Source organism: Electrophorus electricus, chromosome 19, assembly GCF_013358815.1.
Source record: "Electrophorus electricus isolate fEleEle1 chromosome 19, fEleEle1.pri, whole genome shotgun sequence".
NCBI lineage: Eukaryota > Metazoa > Chordata > Actinopteri > Gymnotiformes > Gymnotidae > Electrophorus > Electrophorus electricus.
The window spans coordinates 13,863,021-13,886,939 of NC_049553.1; the positions used below are offsets into that span (position 1 = coordinate 13,863,021).

Genomic DNA, 23,919 nt, shown 5'->3' on the forward strand with positions numbered 1-23,919 from the left:
TGCTTTGACATGAATATATATTTTCTGTTTTATAGCTGTTTCATTTTCCTGATAGTAGTTGTTTTTTTCTCACCCAGAGGACCACTGTTGGTTTCACTGTCTTCCATTAAAACATCCATCATTTCTTTAATGGCGACATCCTCCAGTTCCCAGTTCAAAATTCCTTTCAACATTGCAAGTAATAACCGATTTTCAGTAAAACCTGACTAAATGTTTTTGTTATTTTGCTATGGGTGGTTAGTGTGAATAAGTGCGGTGTTCGTTCTCATTTGTCAGAAATGAAACTCCACTACTCACTGAGAGGTTTGTTGTTGGTCCTCTCAGTCTCATCCAGGAGAACACGCTTGAGCTCCATAATGGCTTCAGCCTCAGCTTTACCATCCATTAGGCCACCCTTCAGCATGTGGTTTCCTGTTTTAAAATTATCAATATCACATGTTGCTGTCTGCTGTTTATCACACCAACAGTGGTTCTGTAGTCAGAACCTTCACCCATGTCCAGGATATCCAACACAAAATGGACATGGAAATAGACCAACTATAGTATCTAGTGGTGCCCCTAAAGACTTTTCTAACAAATAACCTGGTTCTTTGAAAAGGGAGAGGAGGGGTAGTGTGAGTATAAAGTTACTCACTCTGTCTGGTGGTTGGTTATCTCTATGTTAAGGCCTACTGGAAGGTGTCCAACCTCTGGCTCTCCATCTTCTTTTACTGGCTTTTGGTTTGCTTTCCTTCCTTCTGGTTGTTTGTGGACCTTACTTTCTCGAGCTTTTTTATTTCCATTTGTCCAAAGTGCCTTCCATCTTCTTTTGATCCAATTCTTTCCTCTTTTATTTTCCTGAATTTCATATCTCCTAGATTTATCATGCTTTGTTTTACTCTGTGTATTCTGCTGATGCAACAGCACTACCAGAGGTGCTTCATTTTCGCAGCTGTACTCTTCAGTATCTTAACACAGACTGATTTGATGTGGAGTTGTGCAGTGGATATCCCAGTGAATATTGTTATGACATCAGATGATGTGATGTCACACATTCTGAAACAAAACTTTGAGAATGTTTTTATTTACACTGAAATGTAAAATTTTAAAACACCATCACTCTTTTAAAAATGGATAGCTGAGGCCTTAATAATCTACTGTGGAATGGTTACGTTACACTGGGTTACAGCCCACGATTGCCGTGGTCGCTTTTTGAATGAAGAGTCTGAACTGCTGCATAGGGCTAAATATTAAACGTTCTTTTACATGCATTTTTCTGTATGGTGTACACAGTGTACATTAACCTGTTCGGTATTTAACCTTATTACTTTCCTGAAAATCACAAATTCGTTTGTGCCAATGTAAGAAGCAGATATACCCTGCCTGGCCAAAAAAAAGGTCACACAGTCTAATATTTTGTTGGACCGCCTTTAACGTTCTGCAATGTCAAATTTATTTCTGTCCAGAGTTGCACTAATTTTTCCCCAATATCTTGTATTGATAGGAGATTTGGACCACTGCGCAAAGTCTTCTCCAGCACATCCCAAAGATTCTCAATGGGGTTCAGGTCTGGACTCTGTGGTGGCCAGTCCATGTTTGAAAATGATGTCTCATGCTCCCTGAACCACTCTTTCACAATTTGAGCCCGATGAATCCTGGCAATGTTATCTTGGAATATGCCCGTGCCATCAGAGAAGAAAAAAATCCATTGATGGAATAAACTGGTCATATATATTCAGGTAGTCAGCTGAACTCATTCTTTGGGCACATAACATTGCTGAACCTAGACCTGACCAACAGCAGCAACCCCAGATCAGAGCACTGCCCCCACAGTCTTGTACAGTAGGCACTAGGAATGATAGGTGCATCACTTCAGCCGGCTCTCTTCTTACCCTGATGTGCCCATCGCTCTGGAACAGGGTAAATCTGGACTCATCAGACCACATGACCTTCTTCCATTGCTCCAGAGTCCAATCTTTATGCTCCCTAGCAAATTGAAGCTGTTTTTGCTGGTTAGCCTCACTGATGAGTGGTTTTCTTAAGGCTACACAGCTGTTTAGCCCCAATCCCTCGAGTTCCCTTCACATTGTGTGTGTGTGTGTAAATGCTTACTTTCACTATTAAACATATCCCTGAGTTCTACTGTTGTTTTTCTATGATTTGATTTCACCACACGTTTAAGTGACCGCCAATCATGATCATTCAAGATTGTTTTCCAACTACATTCCTTCCTCGAAGATAATGCTTCCCCACAGTCCTTCCACTTTTTAATAATGCGTTGGACAGTTCTTAACCTTATTTTAGTAGTTTCAGCAATCTCCTTAGATGTTTTCTCTGCTTGATGCATGCCAATAATTTGACCCTTCTGAAACAGATTAACATCTTTTCCACGACCACATGATGTGTCTTTTGATATGGTTGTTTAACAAATGAGAAGCTACTCACTGCGTCAGTTAGGGTTAAATAACTTGTTGCCAGCTGAAACATAATCACCTATGCAGTAATTATCCAATGGGGGGCGCTTACCTATTTGCTTAGTTAAATCCAGGCGGTGACCTTTTTTGGGGGGGGCAGGCAGTGTATTAATTACTGTGTGCTAATATCAGGGGTTATTTTCACAGCTCATGTTATAGTAGACAAATCTTTACAAGCGCGGAAATGCGCAGTCCATACTGACAAGATGGATTCGGAAGGGGCTAAACTCGGAACATTTAGACAAGCACTGCGCCTCGCTATGTGGAACAAATCCCGTCTGAATAGTGTTAACCATCTTTCGTTACTTTAGATAAGTGAAACTGTCCAGCCAGCAGAATAAACTGGGGAACAATCGCGAAAACAACTATATCTCACGTTTTCAAGTTGCTGCTATGGAAATAAACAAATAAGTAGCCCAAATCATTAAACACACAACAAAAACAACAAACGCTGCTGCTTTTAAATAAGCCAGTTCACAGGTTCTAAGAAATCAAATGGCAACCGGGTATTGGATAGAGGGATTATTGAATTTTTAACCCATTAACTGCCAGTGATGGAATATTTAAAATAGTCGGGCATACCAACATAAAGGGCACTGTAGCTTCCAGGTTTGATATCATTATGTGATGCTCACACAAACTATCTTTTGAATTTTGTTATGGTTACTATATTGGCGTAAGCTATCTTAACCGGGGTGACGGATACACGGATAATGCATATTTTCTGATTCACTGTAATTGACAACATAATGCTTTTAGTCTTTGAGCCAAGTTGTACTCAGTCATAATTGTAAGTGGCTTTGGAAAAAAGCATCAGCTAAATGTAAATGTAAAGAACAAAGTTATCTTTAACTACATGTACAATGTAGCAAAATGTTACATTGAAACAGAGATAGATCCAATGAAAATTCCCCTACTATTGAGAAAAGATTTTCCTTTAGAAGGTAGCAACAGTACTGGATAAGAGTGACAAAGTTACCATGTTCCATGAGTCTTGAGCTCACCAACTCTTGACATTACTGTGTGAACATACTGAATTAATACATTACAGAGAATCACCATGAAGAAGAAATACTTACTGTGACAGCGAACATGACTCCAGATGAAAAACACATTGAAGAATTTGTATGTTTAGTGTCCTTCAGTTTTTTATTGGTTGGACTCAGAATGCTGCCAGCTAGAACAGCTAATGAACAGCTTTAGTGCTGTTGAAGGCAATCAGTGATGGGTATGGCACCTTCATTATTGCATGAATATGAGCAGTGTTTGTACTGAGTTGGGCATTTAGGATGGTGATGTTTTCATTCATGTGAAAGAATGCAGTATCTTCAGTATTGTGTTAATATGGAGTTATTTATCCTATTACACATTTAAGTTTGATTAAGATAGAGGAAAAGGACAGAAGATTGACGTGCTCCTTTCTGATGTTGAATGTGGGTTTGGACTGTTCCATTTGGCTGGAGAGGTCCATGGCAGACCTGTACGATTAAGACGAAAAATGGACAAGTAAAAGTTTTTCAACATAATAGACCTTTTATTCATCTTTATTCATTAACACTTATGACTGTTGGCTGAATACAAAATTAAGAGGAAATTAAGATAAAAACAGCAAATTGTTGTTACGTGAGGCCCATTCTCTTGCTATGAACTTAACTAGTATTTGTAGTGAAGATAGACTACAAATGATCCCTCTATTGAAATTTTGACCTGGTCAGGATGGACTTTCTCTCACCCCCAGAACACAGAGCAGACCCAGGAGCCCTCTGGCACCATGATGCTGATCAATTGCGCCTATTGTTTGATAAATGTCTATTGTTTCATTATTCTGTTCCTTTTTAATTCACATATTTATCCAGATCACTTCATTTGTATTTTGCCTACCTCGTGCTTATTGTAAACAAATTGTTAACCACTTCTAGATGTGTTTACTAGAAATATTATATGAATTCATTAGACAATATATTAAAGTCAGTTTGTAACTTGTAGAAAATGGGAATGTAATTAAATTTATTATCCAACTGCTCCACCCATCCTAGGGTTTGTTTGTGCAAGCTTCATTCTAAAACCAGGAGGTAGAAATTGGTAGTAAATGTATAATTTTCTTTGTTTAATTAATTTATGGTGGATCCTATGTATTCCTATATGTCCTATGGGAATTCGTTTCCCCCATGGTAAAAACAGTAGCTAATGAATATGCATGAACCAGGTATGCCCTGTTCCCCAAACGTATACCTGGAAAGTTCAACCCCCTTCGCAGTCTGGCGCGAGGTGTGAAACTGTGACCCACTGCGATAGGACAGCAGTGGGTCTTTGCTCGCGAAGGCTTATGACTCTATAACTGTGCCAGTTCCGATGATCCAATCGCACAGACAGCGAAGCCTGGTCATTTCATTGTCATTGGCCTCTGTTGCTCATGTGCCTTTGAGCCAGCAAGACTGGGGAAGACGTACACTCTTTCTCAGTGCCATCCAGATGACTTCAGTGGGAAATGGATACTTTCTCTCAGTTCCATCCCAGCGGCTTGAGGGAAGATGGACACTCTCCCAGTGCCCTCCAGACACCGTCAATTGGAAACAGGCACTCTCCCTCTGTGCCACCCCGATGGTTTTACATGGTCGAGCCAGCAAATTGTGTGAACAGGCATTTCCCTTTTTATGCTAACAGTTCATATCAATAGTAACTTTATTGTCTATTAATCAAATTAGATCAGTTATCTCTTTCCTCTCATCTGTGATACAACCTTCTCAATCCTATAATTAGTTCTCCCTCCAGCTGCTTCACAACAGTTTCCCCTTTTTCTCCTGAGTCTTCTGTTATACTTCTGTTATACTAGTCATACTCTTTCACCATGACTCTCATTTAATTAATAAGTTTTCTTTGTTGGTCTTTGTTTGGTGGATAAGCTGATTGCTTGATCTGTCATTACCACAGTTTTTTGAAAGAGTTTTCATTTTCTTTTTGTTTTCTTTCTCAGGCTAGTTTGTCCACCCCAAATCATTTGTGTTAATTTTGGTTTGGTTGCATTGTTATGTTGTTCATTACTGTGATTCTAGTGAACACTCCTCCACATTAATATAATCTTAGTCAATGATTGTTCTGCATGTTTTTTTCTTATCTCTGCTTATTCACTAAACATACCTTAGTTATTATGTCTGTGAGTCAGCAGTGATACTCTAATGTTTGGTATGTGATTATTTATCACGTATTGATGTGATGAAGTCAGAGACCTGCCCTATCACCATGTCACCTGCTGGACATTAGTGACACATGATGCAACATATAGTGAATCATAGAAGTAGACTTACCTGTTAATGATTGCCTGCTGACTGAGCAGCATCTAATTCTATTTTAGCCTGGTACTGAAGCCTAGTTCAGTGTTAATTAATAAGAATGCTGATGAATGTTTGAGGAGCATTAGAGTCATATTGGTCTGCTTTTTATTTTTAAAACCATTTAATTTCCCTTTTCTTTATTTTCACAATTTTTACTAATAAAGTGAGCACACTACACTTATCTGGAGGTGTCTTGTACTCTTGGTGCAGTGAATCCCACACTCCATCCTTGATGCAAAACCACACATAAATCCTGGAATTTCTGCAGATCATACACCACATACACCAGATCATACACCACTATGACAGGGAATCCTGGCGATCTAACTGATGACTTTCATGAGTTGAGACTGAATTATTAACCATTAATTGTAATGTTGAGGAGACAGAGCAGGAGGACCGAGCAACCCAACACGGGTGTGAGCAGGACAGAGGTAAGGAAGTCCTTTTTTCCCATTGCTCTTTTTGCTTTTTGTCTCGGGCATTCTTCCGCAGTCGATGTTTCTGCATTGTTGAGGAGTCAGAGCAGGATGCAGGGACGAGTTGCGTCACACAGAAACATATTGTTATTAACACTCAACCAAGACGACGTAGCTCGCAGGCTATTGGGGTTAAACATCGACAACACTAACGATTAGACGAGACCTTAAATACACACACAGTAACGACAGGGAACAAGAAACAGGTGTGAGACATGGCGAGGGCGTAACCCTATAAATGAGCACACACGCACGCATACACACACACACACGGAGACATCTGGGAGGAGGGGCCGTATCGTGACACTTAACAAAAGTGAAGCATTCCAAAGCACATTCTGCCACTGGTCATGCAATGGCTACACACTAAAAACAAATAACAAATGTTTATAAGAGTTTGACATCTTTAATGTCTGCAGTCACTTCAGTCAATCACTTCAGTGCAGGCACCTCAATATCCCAACTGAGACAGAATCCTGTAACCTCTGTATATCTCAAATGAAACAACAAATCAATATCCAGTTCAAAACAGTTGTTGCCGGTCCTCGCTGTCACATTTGTGACAGGTCAAAACCACACCTAAGTCCCGTTAACTACTCTTCCTCCATTAAAACGGAAAATATGCTTAATCATAAATATTCATTCAGACATTTTCAAATGATTGGTCCACCTTTATAATGAGGAGATTTATTATTGTAAAACAAACAAACTAAATTTTGATATGTATATCAGTCCTATTCAACCCATACACTCCTGGGTAAAAAAAAAAATATAAATGTTAGAATACCCAAAATGTTAGAATATTAAGCTTTTAATGGTCTCAACAACAAATAATTGGGCAATTTTGAACACCAAGACATGTGGTACTTTAAATTTTAGGTTAAAAAACAGGTCTTTCATGATATATTTGTTTACAAGAAAATGGTGGTCCTGTGATCCTGTAATCTTAGCAATAAAAAGTGCGAACCCTCACCTCTGTTCAATAGAACTGCATTTTTACCATATCCTAGCAGACGTCCTGCAAAAAAGTACAGAAATGTCTTGGCCTTTGAGCACAGAAAAAAAAGGCTAAAAACCTCAAAGAGGATCATTTGTTATACCAATTAACTTTTAGAATTAAATATGATGCAAAATGTGCATTAATAAGCATTTATTCTAAATGATCAACATGTAGGAGGCTTTACTGTATTTATGTTTCATGAAGTCACAGAGGCATAAAGTGAGCCATATTCTTGGTAATGCTGATGCATGGTGCACACATAAAGTTTGAAATTTATTCTTTTGGTTTCTGTTCCAGAGATTGCTCATTTTCTGTCAATAATTAAATCATTAAGTGATTGTACTCAGTAGAGTCAACACTACTGTCATACCATGCCACCACAGGAATATGCCCACATCCCTCTGGAACCATATCTATGCTCACAGGGTCCTATGTTTCCAGGGACTTATGCTCCCCAGTTCAATACTCTGTTAACACATTAACCTTCCTAGGAACTTAGGACCCTGGGAACATCTTTCTTAATTACAAGCTGATAAAACAAATATTCTCTTGACTTGAAAGGTGGATGTATGAGATTTGAATAACTAGGATAGATTTGAGTACACTTGATAAGGCCTTTGGACACCCATTACAAATTGCTTTATTAAACATGCTTAGTATCACTTAAAAGTAGAATTTTAAGTGTATGTTGACTAGAAGTTAATAAGCCAAAATATATAATATTTGACTCCCTAGACAACTCTGGCATGCTCTACACCAAAAATATATAACTGTGTAATACATTTACAAAACAAGAACATTTTGCAAAAGATTAAAATAAATAATTTTTAGCCTCAATTCATAATGGTCCATTTATCTAATGTAAACAAAGTCTACATGTGTTGCATGGTAACATTTGAAGAAATAAACACAATCACAAGCAGAGCAAAATAGGAAATTGGTCAGTTTGGGACTGTAGTTAATAGAGGTAATCCAATGATCAGCATAATTACTATGGTACAGTGAACCCAAGAAAAACACATTGTAAATAATATTTCCTTTTGTCAATTTGATTTGATTAAACAGTGTTGTTTGGATAACAAATATACATGTTTTACACTGTGTCAGCTTATAGCTGGAAGTTGATTGGATCCAAAATGTTAACCATTAACCAGTTTACTTCCTAAAATGTCAAATAGTAACTTTTATAGTTCTCCAATCATAAAAGAGAAATGCATCCCATAATTTAGCTAGACAAAGAGATCATATCTCTCTCTCTCACACACACACACACACACACACACACACACACACACACACACACACACACACACACACAATCGGGGCAACTTTTTTTATACAATTTATGGCCACATTGTTCATGTATTACTGTGTAAACAGACTTGAGGACTGTACTGGTTTTTGTTTTGTTTGTTTGTTTGTTTGTTTTTTTATCAATTACCAGACAAGTAAGACATTAAAAAAAAGAGGACTGGTCAGAATATCTGAATAATGAAAATAATGACGCCTCATGCTTTTACTGATGTCAAGCTAATCAACAGCGACCTCTATTGGTAAAAAAAAAACTTACAGTGGCAACAGATTCCGGTGTAAAACTGCTCCACTCACGCAAATGGTCCAAGATATTACTGAATAAGTACATGGAATTATTAAGAATATTATGAGTGACCAGTGTTTACACTGTATGGTACATCTGGCCCTGTAAAATAGTTTCATATCAATCAACATATCTGCCTATAACATTATGGATAAAGGAGGAGCATTCGACCTAATATAACTCACCTTTCTTGTTTGGACTTAACTCTCATTTGATTCCATTTTAAACTTTTCCTTGTGATGTTTCCTCTTTTTGTTTGCCTTGCTTTTTTTTCCCTGTTTTACTCATGATAGCATATAAAATATACTGTAATTGAGACTAAGCTCACAGCTGGGTCTCTGTCTTGGTCATTGTTATGATCTATCTTATTTTAACAATGAATCGTGATTGAATTAAAGAGTATATTTATTCTGGCTGGTGGGAGCTCAGTGGTTGGTACTTAGCGGTAATAAAATGACTATTGTAAACCCATGGAGAGAACAAGACCAAGAGTTAAAAAGGACCAACACCATTAAAATAAAAACTCAATTAAAAGTCTTGAAATAAGTAATAAATATTTAGCAAAATATGAAAAATTAAAACAATTTATATGATGTTCATGTGTTAGCTCCATAAAAATTAAAGATATGCTCAGTTTTAATGATTTAATAAATATGAATAAGATTTTAATGGAGACTCCGGATTGTAATTTATCTTGAAACAGGTACAAGAAAAAAAGTGCATTTTATACAAAATTTAACAGTTTCTGTTTGAACAGAGACATTCAAGAACAGTCATCAGAGAGGTACTGGAGGGAAGCTCAGCACATTGTGGAGGGTCCTATTCATCCTCTTTTTGCTGAATATAATCTGCTGTCCTCTGGAAAAACAAAAAAAATTACAATGTACTTCTATCCACAAAAACACCATTTTTAGAATTCTTATATTCCTTATATTTACATTTACATTTATGGCATTTATGGAATCTACTTAATGATTTCTTAACCAAATTTATTTTACTGTGTAACTAGTGTATTTAGAGATGGTATGTTTCATTGTGGCTGTTATATTATTGTAAATGTTACATAAGAATCAATATCTAATTTATTATTTATACTCTGTGCAACCTGATGATGAATCTAAACCATCAAGTTCATTCATTCATTCATTCATTCATCTGTTCATGTTAAAGAGGGCCACAAGGATCACAGCACAACTGAATGAGCTAGTGATCAGGTTATTTTGCAAGGTAAGACAAACTATGTTTTTCTGATCATCTTTGTAACTAAACAGTAGTGATACTCTGATTTTGTAAAGATTTATATATGTAACAGGTGTGAGGAAGACAGCACTGTGGTGGTACAAAAGGTGACAATAAGATGGAGAAGTCAGTAACGATGATGTAAGATAAAAAGCTACAATTACTGCTGTAACTAGAGCGTATTTTATGGGGGGAAGCAGCTGTTTAAAAGGCACCTCATCACCAAATGTGACAGAAATCATGTACTATGCCAAATAAATAATGGGGATCTGTACATATGTTAGCAGTAAGGCCAGATGCTAAAACATAAGAAATGGTAAGTACTACAAGCTTGGCAGCTTGAGCATAGACATGATCAGGGAGGCAACCCTGTGCAACCACGGCATATGATGAACAGACAGCCCACCCCACATGTTTAGAGAATCTGTCCTGAGCCATCAGTAATTAAAATCAAACCTGGATTCTCCAGAGGAATTTCTGAAACACCCTAAGGTGAGTTGGTAGATGACATTATACAGTCATGATCACCAAAATCACTCTCATCACAAGTATCAGACAATGCAGTCACCATTAACGATGAGGGATTAGTGATTTGAGCCCTTTGGAGGTGAATGTTCGGAGCTGTGAGAGCAGTGAGCCAATCGCCCCACATTTGTGGAGTAACCGTGGTAGCCTGGGCTGACTATTAGAGACTTCTGCATGAGGATAACCTGCTGTCACAACAACCGTATAAGTGGGTAGAACCGCATGCAAATACAGTGGCACTGAGGCAAGGATTGATCCTTTCATTTCCTAGCTTAGCTGACCAATAACGGACTGGCGGCACCCATCCACCATGATCCTGCATGAGGCATGCAGTCATAAAGCCATTATGTTTATGTACATAAAAACATAAATTGCAAAAACCCAACACAAGAGCAGATGCCACATCAAAATGTTGCAAGAAAGTGAACCAGTAAACCACTATCTTTAGCAATCACTGAAGGAATTAAAGTAACTTGTGCATATGTAGCCACCAAAAAAAAAAAATCACATTCTTTGTCATTCACATTTGTCTTTACATATAACCTGTTGTTTTGTCCATGTGCTCTAGATTTGCTCTCATAGCTGCCATTTATAGTTTAGAGGTGCCTCTACAAAAGCACCATGGGGTTGGGCCACCTGCTGTAACACTATGAGTAACTGCCCTGCTACCTGTGGCTTCTCCATCAGAGCTGGATTTTCTTGTTTGTGTATACTTTTCTTCTTTTTAGACTCGCATCCAGAATGACCCACATATATTGTTCTAAATATTTTGGCCTTTTGTTTGCTTGTTTTTTTTGGCCAACACTGTGCAGGACACCAGACATGTAGCATGATAGCTCTACATTAGAAACCCTTTCATATGCTATTAGTTTTTGGGACACATCAGCTAATATGCTGCACCACCACTTTGTGCATTTCTGCAGCCAAACCATCTGCCCACTGTGCAACAGGAACTTTGCTCTTCCTTACATCAGCAACTACTGTTTATTGCAACCATGTAATAAGAATACATCAGCAAAAACTGGGAGTCCTGATCCACTGACTCACCCTTCTTCTGATGACATTTGAAAAACTTTTACCAATACACAGCAAAACCCAAACTGCTCTAACACACCATTACCCTTCCACAGTCTCCTCTTAATATTGCTCTATATCTTCTCTCAGACATGAAAATCTGTGTGCATACTGCAAGAACAACCAAAGGGTGAATAAAATAAAGTTTCTCTTTTTAATGGACTGGTACAAGAAGCAATGCCATTTTGCAATTTTGCTTTGAAAGTTGTTTTTTGATGAGTCTCTTCCAAACTGAAGAAGATCTCCTATACAATGATGTTATTTACCCCTATTTTTAAAACTTGCCTGAGCTTTAGAATGTCATTTGAAAGTGTGGCATTACTTCATTTTATCTAAAAATCCAATGAAAGGATTTCAGACAAAATGCAAAGATGATCAGTGAGCTAGATTTAAAAGGATTTTTTTTTTTTTTTCTAAAATAGGATGTACATTTTTCTCTATAGAAAAAAAGAGCCTTCAGCATTTCCCAGGGGTTAACTATAATTATATTGAAGAGCCATCAAATTGTGGAATTTAAGTGACAACTGATCTTGCACCTATAAGTAACAAACTCTAGTATTTATTGCAGAATACTGTTTATTGCACTTATTGATGTCTATTGTTATAGAACTTGTTTGTTTTGCACTTCTAGACATCTATTAGAGCCCTGTATTTTAAACACCATTCTAGTTCAATGGTATATTGAACTGTAGCCTACAGTACTAGCTAGGATATCTTATGAGTAGATGCCAAACCACTTTTGTAAGTCACCCTGGCTAAGAGAATCTACTAAATGCTGTAAATGTAAATATAAAACAAGTTTAAACATAAACCAGCTGTTGTAGCTTAGTGACTAAAAAGATACTCAACTTGTAATCAGATTACCAGTTCAAGTCCCACCACTGGCAAGTTGCCACTGTTCGGCCCCTTCACAAGGCCCTTAACCCTCAGTTGCTCAAGTTATATTCAGACAAAATGTAAGTTACTTTGGAATTATTAAAAAAAAAAAAAAGTTAAATGCCATGAAAGTAAAAAAAATGATCATGACATTGTATTACAATATTAAAAAATAGATCATGAACTATACATGCTCCACTAGAATGAGAGACTTGATTGTAACTAGCTCACCTTTCAGTGTTGTCCCTGAATGCAAAAAGTACATGGAATAATTTTAAAATTAATTGTACATACGAGTCATGGAGTTTGACATTGCACATGCTGTGCAGAAAAAAATAAATGCTGATTTAACAGAAGACAAATGGGGGAACAGAAACTCCTCATCCCCCTCCCATTTGTGAGAATATTTGCAGTCACAGGAACCCATAAAGTAACCAGTGCACATAAACAGGTTTTGTAAATATGCACTAGTTCAAATTTGAAGTGATGGTCAGTCCTTCCATGCAGATATATAATTTTTTTTAAGTTGAATTGCACATCAAAAGAACCCCAACACAAACCAGGTTTATGCTTGCTAATGCATTTTGCACTCCCCAATCTTTCAGAAGTCTGCCAGTTGATCCATGAACCTTTGAAGCCTTACAAGCCTTTGGGGCATCCCTTATCCCACAACCCACTTCTAAATAACCAGAAAGCATTTGCACTCCCCACCATAAATTTCACAGTTGAGCCTTTTCTTTGGCTAGGACTCCAAGTTACATCCCAACCTTTAACCAATGGATAGGAGGCAGAGACAGCAATGCTGACTTTTTTTTTATTTAAAGACAGGACAATCATTTTGATAAATCAACCATTTCAGCATCTCATAGCAAGACAGCATTATGCAGACACTCTTTGCTTAACCATCCAGCTGAATGGGATAAGGGGCAATTGGGCTTCACTCTGGGAAGAGCCAGGCAAGTTCTGAGTGAAAGTATAGCTGGGTGAGCCTTGAGAACCACTGTATCCTCTCAAACCCTGCATTTGGGTCTGGGCAGTCTGATCATGGCTAGATGTCTGCCTGGTGCTTGCAACCTGAGAAGGAAGGTCCCCATACAAGGTTCTGCTTTTTTGTGCAGCATCACTGGCAGATTGCTGGTGGTCACAAGAACCAACACTGGAGGCTGGCATCTGGAACTGAGCAGTCTGATCATGGCTAGCTGGCTGCCAGTTGCTTGCAACACGAGAGTCCACAGGTCCATAATAGCTGCCGTGTTGTGGCACAGCCCTGCCAGACTGCTGGCTGGTTGAGGTCACCCCAGCACTGAGGGGTCCAACTGGGTACTTCTGGCTGAACACCTGCCAGGTACCTACACCCTGTGGATGTGTCCAATTGGAGCTACGACTGCTTTGTGCATCACCACTGGCAGACTGTTTGCTGGTAAAAAAGTCAAAATCCTCACTGGAACCCTGCATCTGGGTCCCTGCAGTCTGTAGAGCAGGATGGTGGTGGCCAGTAGGCTGCAATTCACTTGCACCCTGGGCAGGCAGAGGTCTAGAATAGTTGCCACTTTGAGACAAGTCACCAGCATATGGCTGGCTGATGGGGGTCAAAGCAGCACTGATACTTGGTGTCTGGGACTGGGCAGACTGCAGGAAAGACTGGAGGCTAGATGTTGGCCGTGCATTTGCAACTTGAGGAGGAAGGGCCCCATTCAAGATGCTGCCACTTTGTGGAACATCACTAGTAGGTTGCTGGTAGCCACAAGAACTCACACTGGAGCCCTGCATCTGGGACTCTGCAGTCTGATCACGGCCAAATGGCTGCCAGGTGCTTGTACCCTGGGAATACAGTGGTCCATAGCGGCTGTTGCTTTTTTGCACATCAGTGGTTGACTGCTGGCTAGTAGAGGTCATGCCAGAACCCAGATGGGAATCCTGCATTGGAGACCGGGCAGACTGCCATATGCCTGCATCCTGCAATGCAAGAGGCACATAATAGCTGCTGCTTTTTTGCAAAGCATCCCTGCCAGACTGCTGGCTAGTTGAAGTCTCACCAGCAGTAGAACGCTGTAGCTGGGACTGGTCAGACAGGCTAGATGTCTGCCAGGTGCTTCCAACTTGAGAAGGAAGGTCTCCATATGATGTGCTGCTTTGTGCAGCATCTCTGACAGATTGCTTGTAGTCACAAGAACTCATACCGGAGGCCTGCATCTGGGACCGAGTAGTCTGATCATGGCTAGATGACTGCCAGTTGCTTACAAATGGAGAAGCAAGGTACCCATCACTGGCAGAGGTCAAACCAGATGTCATTCTGGTGCATTGATCACCCAATGTTCCAAAATCCAGCCGACTTGTGCTTTGGCTTCCGGGTTGTAGAGCAGACCAGGTGGAACTCTGGTGTTGTCCACCATAGCTACTTTGAGAGTTTGAAGCCAATCCATCTCCACCAGTCTGGGTTTGGGACAGCAACATACTTGCAGGCCTGCTTTGTGAAGGATAGGGAAATTGCTGTGGGTAGCCTTGATGCCAAGTACGGGCAGGAACATGACTAGGTGGTTGGAGCTTTTTTGAAGGAAGGTACATTGACAGGCCTGAGGATGGAGCTCTGTGGACTCCCTGATGGGTAGGAGAGGATTGGACAGCTGCTGTTTGCACCCTTGAACCAATTTGCTGACTGGGGAAACCTTGAGCAAAGGACACAGATTTTAAGTTGCCAGCAGACTCCTGATGAGTCACACCTTGTTGAAGAGGGCTACTAAGGACACTCTTGGACCTCTGCCCCTGAAACCAAGTTGCAACATTACCAGTGGAACCATGAAACTGGGGTTGGGATACAAATGCAGGTAATAGCTGGCCACTTTGGAGCACAGACTGGCATCCAGTAGAGCCACTTGCAGTCTGAGCTTCTGAAGAATCCAATTGACTGCTTGAAAGACAACTTGACTGACCAGCCTGAGTCTGGCTGGATTCTGACCCTCGTGGAGGGAACACAGGACTACTTTGCACAGATGCAACACTGGAAGTCAAACCACCCTTGGTCTGATAAGGAAGATAATTAGCTTTTCGGGGAAGATCCATATAAGCTGATGCTGCCAAGTTACGCCAATGTGGAGCAACTTTTTTATGCCACACTTGAAGGGGACAGAATAAAAGGTTTATTTAAAAAAAATTTAAGTTACTAGAAGTTCTGAACACATGTACAAAGCATCTGACCAACATCTTACCTCCATTCCCCTCTGCATCCCTCAACAGAAATACAGTATTTAGGAGTAACCAAAGCCTACAAAATAAGAGCATTAACACATGGATGTAATCCTCTTTCTTAAATATAGACAAGACTGCACCACAACACAGTTATAACATATTACCTTAAGCTCCACCACATAATGCCTCTGGATAGGACAACCCAGTATCATACAGCAACTCCTTCTCAGCAAGAGAAGCACAGCTAGACATAGCTTACCTGTTTACCTGCATTCCTTTTAAGCATCTCGTTAAAATTAGCTGATGAAAATCACCTGTTCAAATTCTTTTCAGCAGTTGTCTCACCAATTATTGGAACCAATGAGTGAATAACAAGAGATCAAAAATAGTAGGCGATGGTAAGTATAACAGTAATATTTGTTGTTGTACATTTGTTTTACAGGCTTAATGTTATATTTTGATTATTTGCTTGTCACATAGTGCAGTTATTTCCCAGTTTGGCTTTGTTTGTGGAACATTTGAGTGGATTAAACAAGCATCCTTTTCTAACTTTATTTTTGTTATATTTTTAATATGTATTTGTGAATATTTTTGTGCTATTGTTTTTACTTTTGTACATATAGTTTTTATAAAGTTTAGATGTAAGATGGAAAGCTGTGAGGAAACCAAAACCACACAACCAAATAAAATTTAAACAAAGTAGAATAAGAGATTCTCAAAACCTTAAGACATCCTTGTTAGTTAAGACTATATTTTGTCTTTCTGTGACAATGGCTTGCACCATCTGTATCAGTGAAACTGACATCACTGAGCTTTAGCCATTATTTACTCGTTTATCTGCTCATTTATCATCCTGGCCAAATAATGAGTTATGAGAAGTTTCCATATTCATGTACTTGTGTACATCCACCGTATATCAGCACCTTCCTTCTGTTTCATATCATATTAAATATGATATTAAAGACATCTGAAACAAATTTCTCCTGAAGTGTAGAACTCTAAAAAGCTTAACTGAAGGTATTTGTTGGAGTTAGCCAAGTTATGGGTGCTGTTTGCCCAACTTTGAAGATAGGAGTGCTCCTTGGATTTATCCTAAACAGATACCCAGGAGCTGTACAATCCTGGCATTGAGATGGACAATAAAGCCATTAAATCTTTCTGAGCTCCCATATAGCAAGATGCATTGGATTATGTAACAAAATAACCTAAGTGACCAATGGACAACATATGGAATTGGCACATTAATTGTGCTACATAGGACATTATTGTGGAGCTAATCCATTAAGGGATTTAAAAACAAACAATAATTTGGTAACCTCAATTCTGTATTTCAGAGGTAATCAGTGTAAGTGAACCAGAACATGGTTGATGTGTTTTCTTTGTTGCAGTTAAAGGTTTAGCAGGTGCAATTTCAACCATTTGAAACTGAGAGAGGATGGAATGGGTCAGACACATATACAGGGAATTACAATAGTCCAGCCAAAAATAGTCCAGAATGATTAAGTGATTCCAGGTCTTACTGAAATAAAACTCCTTCCAATTTTGTGGGTTCAGGTGCATTTCTTGAGACACCAAAGATTAGCATGTACTATGGTAAATGGATTACTGTATCACCCACCATGGATTATTGACAAGAAAATGCAAAGTGACATTATGAAATATCTTATTAGGATTATAGTCTATGTTAAATTAAAGTGACCTCAGGCAGGTGTCATTATTTCTAAAGATCCTAATAATCTGCCCTTAAAACCTTTCAGGAGTGCTTGTTCAGAACTCCAGAAACTGTTAAAAACATAACTAGCAGCAATGTCATCCATAATAAGATCATTGTGAATGTGAGCAGTTACTGAAGTGTTGGAGATGGGCCTTCCTTGAATGTGGGGTCCTCCAGTAACCTTAGAAATAAATCAGAATCACAATCAGAATCTGACTTATTGGCCAAATATGTTGACACCCACAAGGAATTTGGTTCCAGCTGTTGTTAACTCATGTAATACAGAAAATACACATACAATACACAATATTCAGATAATGCACAGGACAACAATATATAATATACATAAAGTGCCAGTAGGTGGTAATGCTAACATCAGTAATGACAATGTATGGGACTGAAGTTATATATATATATAATGTATTATTGTAGTTGTGTGCTATGACATTGCAGATGGGACTAGGCAACTATTTATGAGGGTGATGGTATAAGGTACTGCTCCTGTGTCTAGACATTTTAGTATACAGGTTCTATTGTGCCTGCCAAAGGGGAGGAGTTGAAAGAGGGGGTCCAGGGCGTAAAGGATCTGTAATGATTTTCCTTGCCAATGTCCTGTTTTTTGAGGAGTGCAAGTCCTGTAGGGAAGGCTGCCTGTAGGGGAGCCCCAATGATCTTTTCTGCTGTCCTTACTGTTCACTGCAGTCTGTTCCTTTTTTGATTATTGGCTGCTCTGAACCAGACTGTGATGGATGCGCACAGGACAGATTCAATGACTGTGTAGAACTGCCTCAGCAGCTCCTGTGGTAGGCCATACTTCCTGAGTTGTCCTAGGAAGTACATCCTCTGTTGGCCCTTTTTGTGGATGGAGTTGATGTTGGTTTCCCACTTCCGGTTTTGGGAAATGGTAGTTTCCAGAAATTTGAAGGACAAATTTGACACAGTGTTGTTGGATATTGTGAAGGGGAGCAGTGCAGAGGAGTGTCTCTTAAAGTCCACCTTCATCTCTACAGTCTTGAGCGTGTTTAGCTCCAAGTTGTTCTGACTACACCACAGCAACAGCTTTTCAATTTCCAATCAATTTTTTCAATCTGTATTCAGACTCATCACCATCTGAGTCTGATGAGTGTAGTGTTATCTGCAAACTTCAGGAGTTTATTAGCTGGGTCCTTGGAGGTGCAGTCATTGGTGTAGAGAGAGAAGAATAGTGGGGACAGGATGGATCCCTGGGGAACACCAATACTGACTGTTTGTATACTGGATGTGAATTCCCCCAGCCTCACCTGCTGTTTCCTCCCTTCAGGAAACTGGTGATCCACTGACAGATGGCAGGGGATACAGAGTTCTGGGAGAGTTTGGAGGAGAGAATTTCTGAAATGATGGACTTGAACACTGATTCCACAAATAGGATCCTTGGATGTCCCTGGACGGTCAAGATGTTGCAGGATGTTAAGTCCCATGATGACTGTGTCGTCCAATGACCTGTTTGTATGTTAGGCAAACTGCAGGGGGTCTAGCAGGTGTCCTGTAACGTTCTTCAGGTGGGCCAACACCAGTCATTCAAAAGCGCTAATGACCACAGATGTCAAAGCAACAGCCCTGTAGTCATTCATAATTATGATGTATGTTTTCTTGGGGACTGGGATAATGGTGGAGTGTTTGAAGCAAGAGGGGACTTTACACAAGTCCAGGGATCTGTTGAATATGTGTGTGAAGACTGGAGCAAGCTGGTCAAGCACAGGTTTGAAGACAGGTGGAGGAGACACCATCTGGACCTTGTGCTTTCCTGGTTTTCTCTCTATGGAAGTGCCAGTTTACTTCCTCTTCACATATCTTGAATGCAGTCTGAGTGTCAGGTGTGAAGGGTAGTCTGAGGTGTGGTCTGCGCCATTAACGCTGGAGTGAGTGGGTGAGGGGTGAAAGTTTGTTCCTTTCAAACCTACAGTAGAAGACATTAAGGTCATCAGCCAGAATTATATTTGCCTCAGCAGGGAGGAGGAATGGTCTTCTGAATGTATTTTGATTTCTAATTTTTACTCTTTTATTATAGAATAAATAATACCAAACTACATATTCCATGCTAAATTATTTTAGTCTGTGTGTTGTTTCCTTTTATTTCCCAATATGGTTCACTCCTACCCACTGTCTTAAAGTAAAAGTGGTTTAATCCTTCTGCACACAGATCTAGCGTCTAATTTCCGTTGTTAGCTAGTGAGCAGTTAGCTATTTAGGATTGGTTAAAATGAAACTGAAATAAGGAGTTGCGAAATAAAAGGGTGCCACAAGTTAAATACAAATAGCTTATCTGAGAATACAAGCAAATAAAAGTAATACAATGAAATACAACAATAAAAACTGCAACTAATATCTAAATGTAACATTACACACTGGGAAGTATCCTAATTAACAGCTTACTCTGATATTGGTTTTGTTTCCTGGCCTTTCATGTTCTAAATTCTGATGAACATTTACTTAACTCTGTAAGTTAGGTATACACATACATGCATAAGCTGTTTTGTGGGTAGCCTTCTAACAATGTAGTAGTAACTCATTCATATCTTACTCAGATAAACAAAAACTACCCTTGAAAAATACCAAATCAAAATTAAAATAATTTATGATTTAGCTTCCAAGCAATATCTCATGTATTTACTGTACAGGTACCACAATAATGCAGTACATTTCTTGAATCCAAATTCACTACAAGAAGGTGAGAGGAGTTCGCACAACCACAGGTTTTTAAATGAAAAGGCACACTCATTTTTTCAATTTCTTTTCACAACTTCTACAGCAAAATTATATTCACAAGGTTTATCTGGTGAACTACTTCAAGCTATGAAAAATAAAATAGTATTATTATTGTCACTTAGCTCTATAGTAATGGAATTCAAAGGCTTATAGTGACTACTAAAGTTCTCTCTTCCTTTTAACCTTTTTGGAGGATTAGCCCATAATTATTAATCTAATGCAAATATTATTTGATCTCCTCCATCCAATGTAAATTATAGTAACCTTAGCACAAGGTACAGCTACTAGCATACCCTAAATACCACTAGACTATTTGATGACTTTGGTCTTAAAATTAAAGGGAAATAGGGATTTGTTGTTAAATTATTTTTAGTACAACAGAGGCAAGAATTCAGGCAATATGTAATCAAAATTGATGTTGTACTAAAATTGGACTGGCTTTTGGTTATTTCATCAATCTAAGCAGTTGAACTTTGTAATCTGGAAATGCAAAACTATGTCACCAGTCCAAATATGTGAGAATAATTATTTATTCACTTAATATTGTAGCAAACAACTTTAAGATCACATCTAATGTGACTGAAAATGTATAAAACATATACAAGCATACAAACACTGAAAACGTGCTTGCCAGGTTTCCAAGATTTTCATTTTGGATTGTTCCAATATGCTGAATAAAAACTGAATTAAAACACATCAAATATTGTTGTACAGCATGCATTTTGTGCAAAATTGTACATATAGGTTAGAGATACAGGCTTCACATGTAAGCAGCACAAAGACATGGCACAGTAAAACATCTGTATCAGCTCAGCAGTGTGTGGATCTGTCACACAGAGGCAGCAGTGGTAGACACAAACCAATATATGAAATGTACTGATGTGCTGATTCCCAGTTTTTCATGTGCTGACAAACACCAATCGGGCAGAGTATGCCAGATCTGCCAGGTACAACAGAAAGTTGACAGCGGTCAGTACAGCTATGGTGACCAGTTTTTCCCACAGACAAAGTCCCCTAGAGAGGCAGTGATAGTCCCGCTTCACCGTGGAGTAATGGCTATCAAACTGAAAAACCGGCCAGATGATGGTAGCAGTGAGGTACATCACCACGGCCAATAGGGCATAGGCAGACAGGAAGCGGGAAAATGGGAAAGGAAGGAAGCCCGTACACTCGCCGACACACAGCATCACAATGGCTGCTGATATGATGAAGCAAATACAGTAAACAGCCATGCACCATTTCAGCGCGTCGTGATAGGTGTAGGATATGGGATTGCTGATGAAGACAAAGATGACACTGGCCACGAAGGTCTCGAACACCTTGAGCAGGCCGGGCACCGTAGCCATGTAGCCGGCCACTTCACCGGGGCGCGCGCGAGTCAAGCTCACCTCTACCACGTACGCAAAGGTGGCCAGGCAGGAAAAGACTGTGCTGGCAATCCTGTGATTGCGGCTCTTGTCATAGACATTGGTGTCTTTGATGAAGTGAAATGGGAAGATGAAGGAGGCACAGAGGCAGAAGAGTGCTGCGTAACAGGCAAAAGTGATGGGGAAGTTGGTCCAGGACACGGGACTTAGTGACTGCAGACCCAGCAGCTCCACCAGCAACACCAGCAAGGTGCCGGCGAAACTGAACACCCAGCAGAACATGCACCAGTCGTACATACCACCATTCGCGCCTGATCCGTGCGCGACACTGAACGCCACACATGCAAACACCAGGGCTGCTAAACGAGCCCACAGTAGACGGGATGGGACCGGGACTACCAAGGCCATGTCAGTTTATTCTAAGCAATGTGGATGTCTGAGGTGTGTTCTGCAGTGCAAAAAAAAAAGGAAGATATTTTTGGTGATATCAAGGGAAATCTTCGTATCTCTGGGGGACTGACTCTTTTCTGTTTCTTGGTCAGGAAAACCTGCAAATATGAAGGGAAAAAAAAAGGTAAGATGCAGGTCTTTAGTTTTAAATCTTGCAATTCTTAAACCCCCCAAGCCAGTAAACAACCTTTTGGTGTAGGAGGAGCTTTCACCCTTTTGAGAAGGGACTACACAGCCTCGTGAATGCACAAGCGTAAGGCGGTAACTGACGAGCACAAACGATCAAGAGAAACTTCCTGGCGGCCCCCTCCCCTCGCTCGGAAAACAAACGCAACATGTCGCATGTAGATTACACAATTATATATTACAGACCACGCTGTTTCTCGCTCTAGTTTATTAGCGTAAGATACGAACATTCAATTAATTAAATTCACACGCACACATTATCTTTCTATTACATATTTAACTTACAGATTCATATTGATATAAAATTAGGCTGTATTTCGATGTTTAAATGATAGAATTTAAAGCTTTCGAATACACTATATTGTATCAGGAAACTTTTCTTTAGGGTATGGGGAAGCTCACAGATGTGATGTCTAGGCGTGGCTGCCGTAATTTGACGTCATAGTGGACTTAAAAGCGAAAGAGGATGGTTAATGCAGTCACTGCGTCAGGCATTAACTGTAGGCTACATGTATTTGCAGTCACTGCGTCAGGCATTAACTGTAGGCTACATGTATTCAAAATTTGTGCCTGACATATTTATTTCGACGGAAAAACATTACGGTTCTACTTCGCATATGATGGACGTGGTAAAGACCATTTAAGTAATGCCCAGCTAAGCAACATGACAAATATTAAGTATTCTTTTAAGTTTAATGAAAATTTCTATACGTATAATTATTTGAGATCAAGTAACATAGTGGAAAAGCCGATGTACGAAGTAATGTATTACTTCGGAACAAGAATCCCTTAGCTAAATTTTAATTTGAACGATTTATTATAGTCAAAAGCGTTATATAGACTACATTCAAACATGCAGGACTAGTTGTATTTCCAAGCAAGATGTTCGCTGAGCGACCTTCTCTCTCAGATTTCTACGCCGTCCTACGTTTTTAAGTAGCAGCCTAACATTTAGACACTCTTGCACAATTTCTCCCAACTCCGCCTAAGGTCCAATAATGTTAGCATAAGGAAGGTTACTTTGACATTAAACTGAGTAGACCGCTTACCTTTTCGAAGTATTTTACTCCACTATTTCTAGTAATGTAAGTAAGGTATGCGACCCGTTTCATTCCGCGCTCCCGGATGCTTGTTCCTTTTCGGTACTTACTCATCCACGCCCAGTTTTTTTTTTTTTTACCAAATTAGGTATTGCTTTGCACTCTTCTTGACCTAAGCCCTCGAAACCTAAACCTTCACAGCAAGGGACAGACGAAGCTGGTTAATAGCCTTATAAATTCTAACAGCGTTTCAAATAGCTAATTTAATGCGGGTGACTGGGCGGCACAATATCTAAAAAGGCCTAGCTTTTTTGTGTTGTGGTCATAAAACTGTAGTTATCTCATGTATTGGACTGTCTGACTGCTTGTTGCTGTTTAACATTTTTATAATATTCCCAAGTTCTATCGTAAGGAAAGGGACACTGCAAGAACGAACTGATGCAGTGACATAAAGAAGAGGAGAAAGCAACTCGTAAAAGTGCTGTTTAAACCCAAACATGCGACCTCACCATGTTGAAGGGAAAAAAAAAAAAAGCATCTGTCATGCCAAGTAACAGCCATATATATTAATAAGAACATAGACGTAGTGAAAGGGGAAGATGGGGAAATATACTCCTAATATGTAATGCAGCCAACAAGGCACTCACCTCGCTCTT

General features: G+C 39.4%; 1 protein-coding gene across 1 annotated transcript; it reads right to left on the reverse strand.

Annotated features, from left to right (window-relative positions):
- Window positions 1–20,732: 20,732 nt before the first annotated feature.
- Window positions 20,733–23,359, reverse strand: si:dkeyp-67a8.2 (myeloid-associated differentiation marker homolog). Its single transcript, XM_027033057.2, has 2 exons — window positions 23,273–23,359; window positions 20,733–22,135 (listed from the first exon to the last, which is right to left on the reverse strand). Exon 2 carries the CDS (start codon window positions 21,993–21,995, stop codon window positions 21,120–21,122), a length of 876 nt encoding a protein of 291 aa, XP_026888858.1. The 5' UTR covers window positions 21,996–22,135; window positions 23,273–23,359; the 3' UTR covers window positions 20,733–21,119.
- Between the last annotated feature and the right edge of the window lie 560 nt (window positions 23,360–23,919).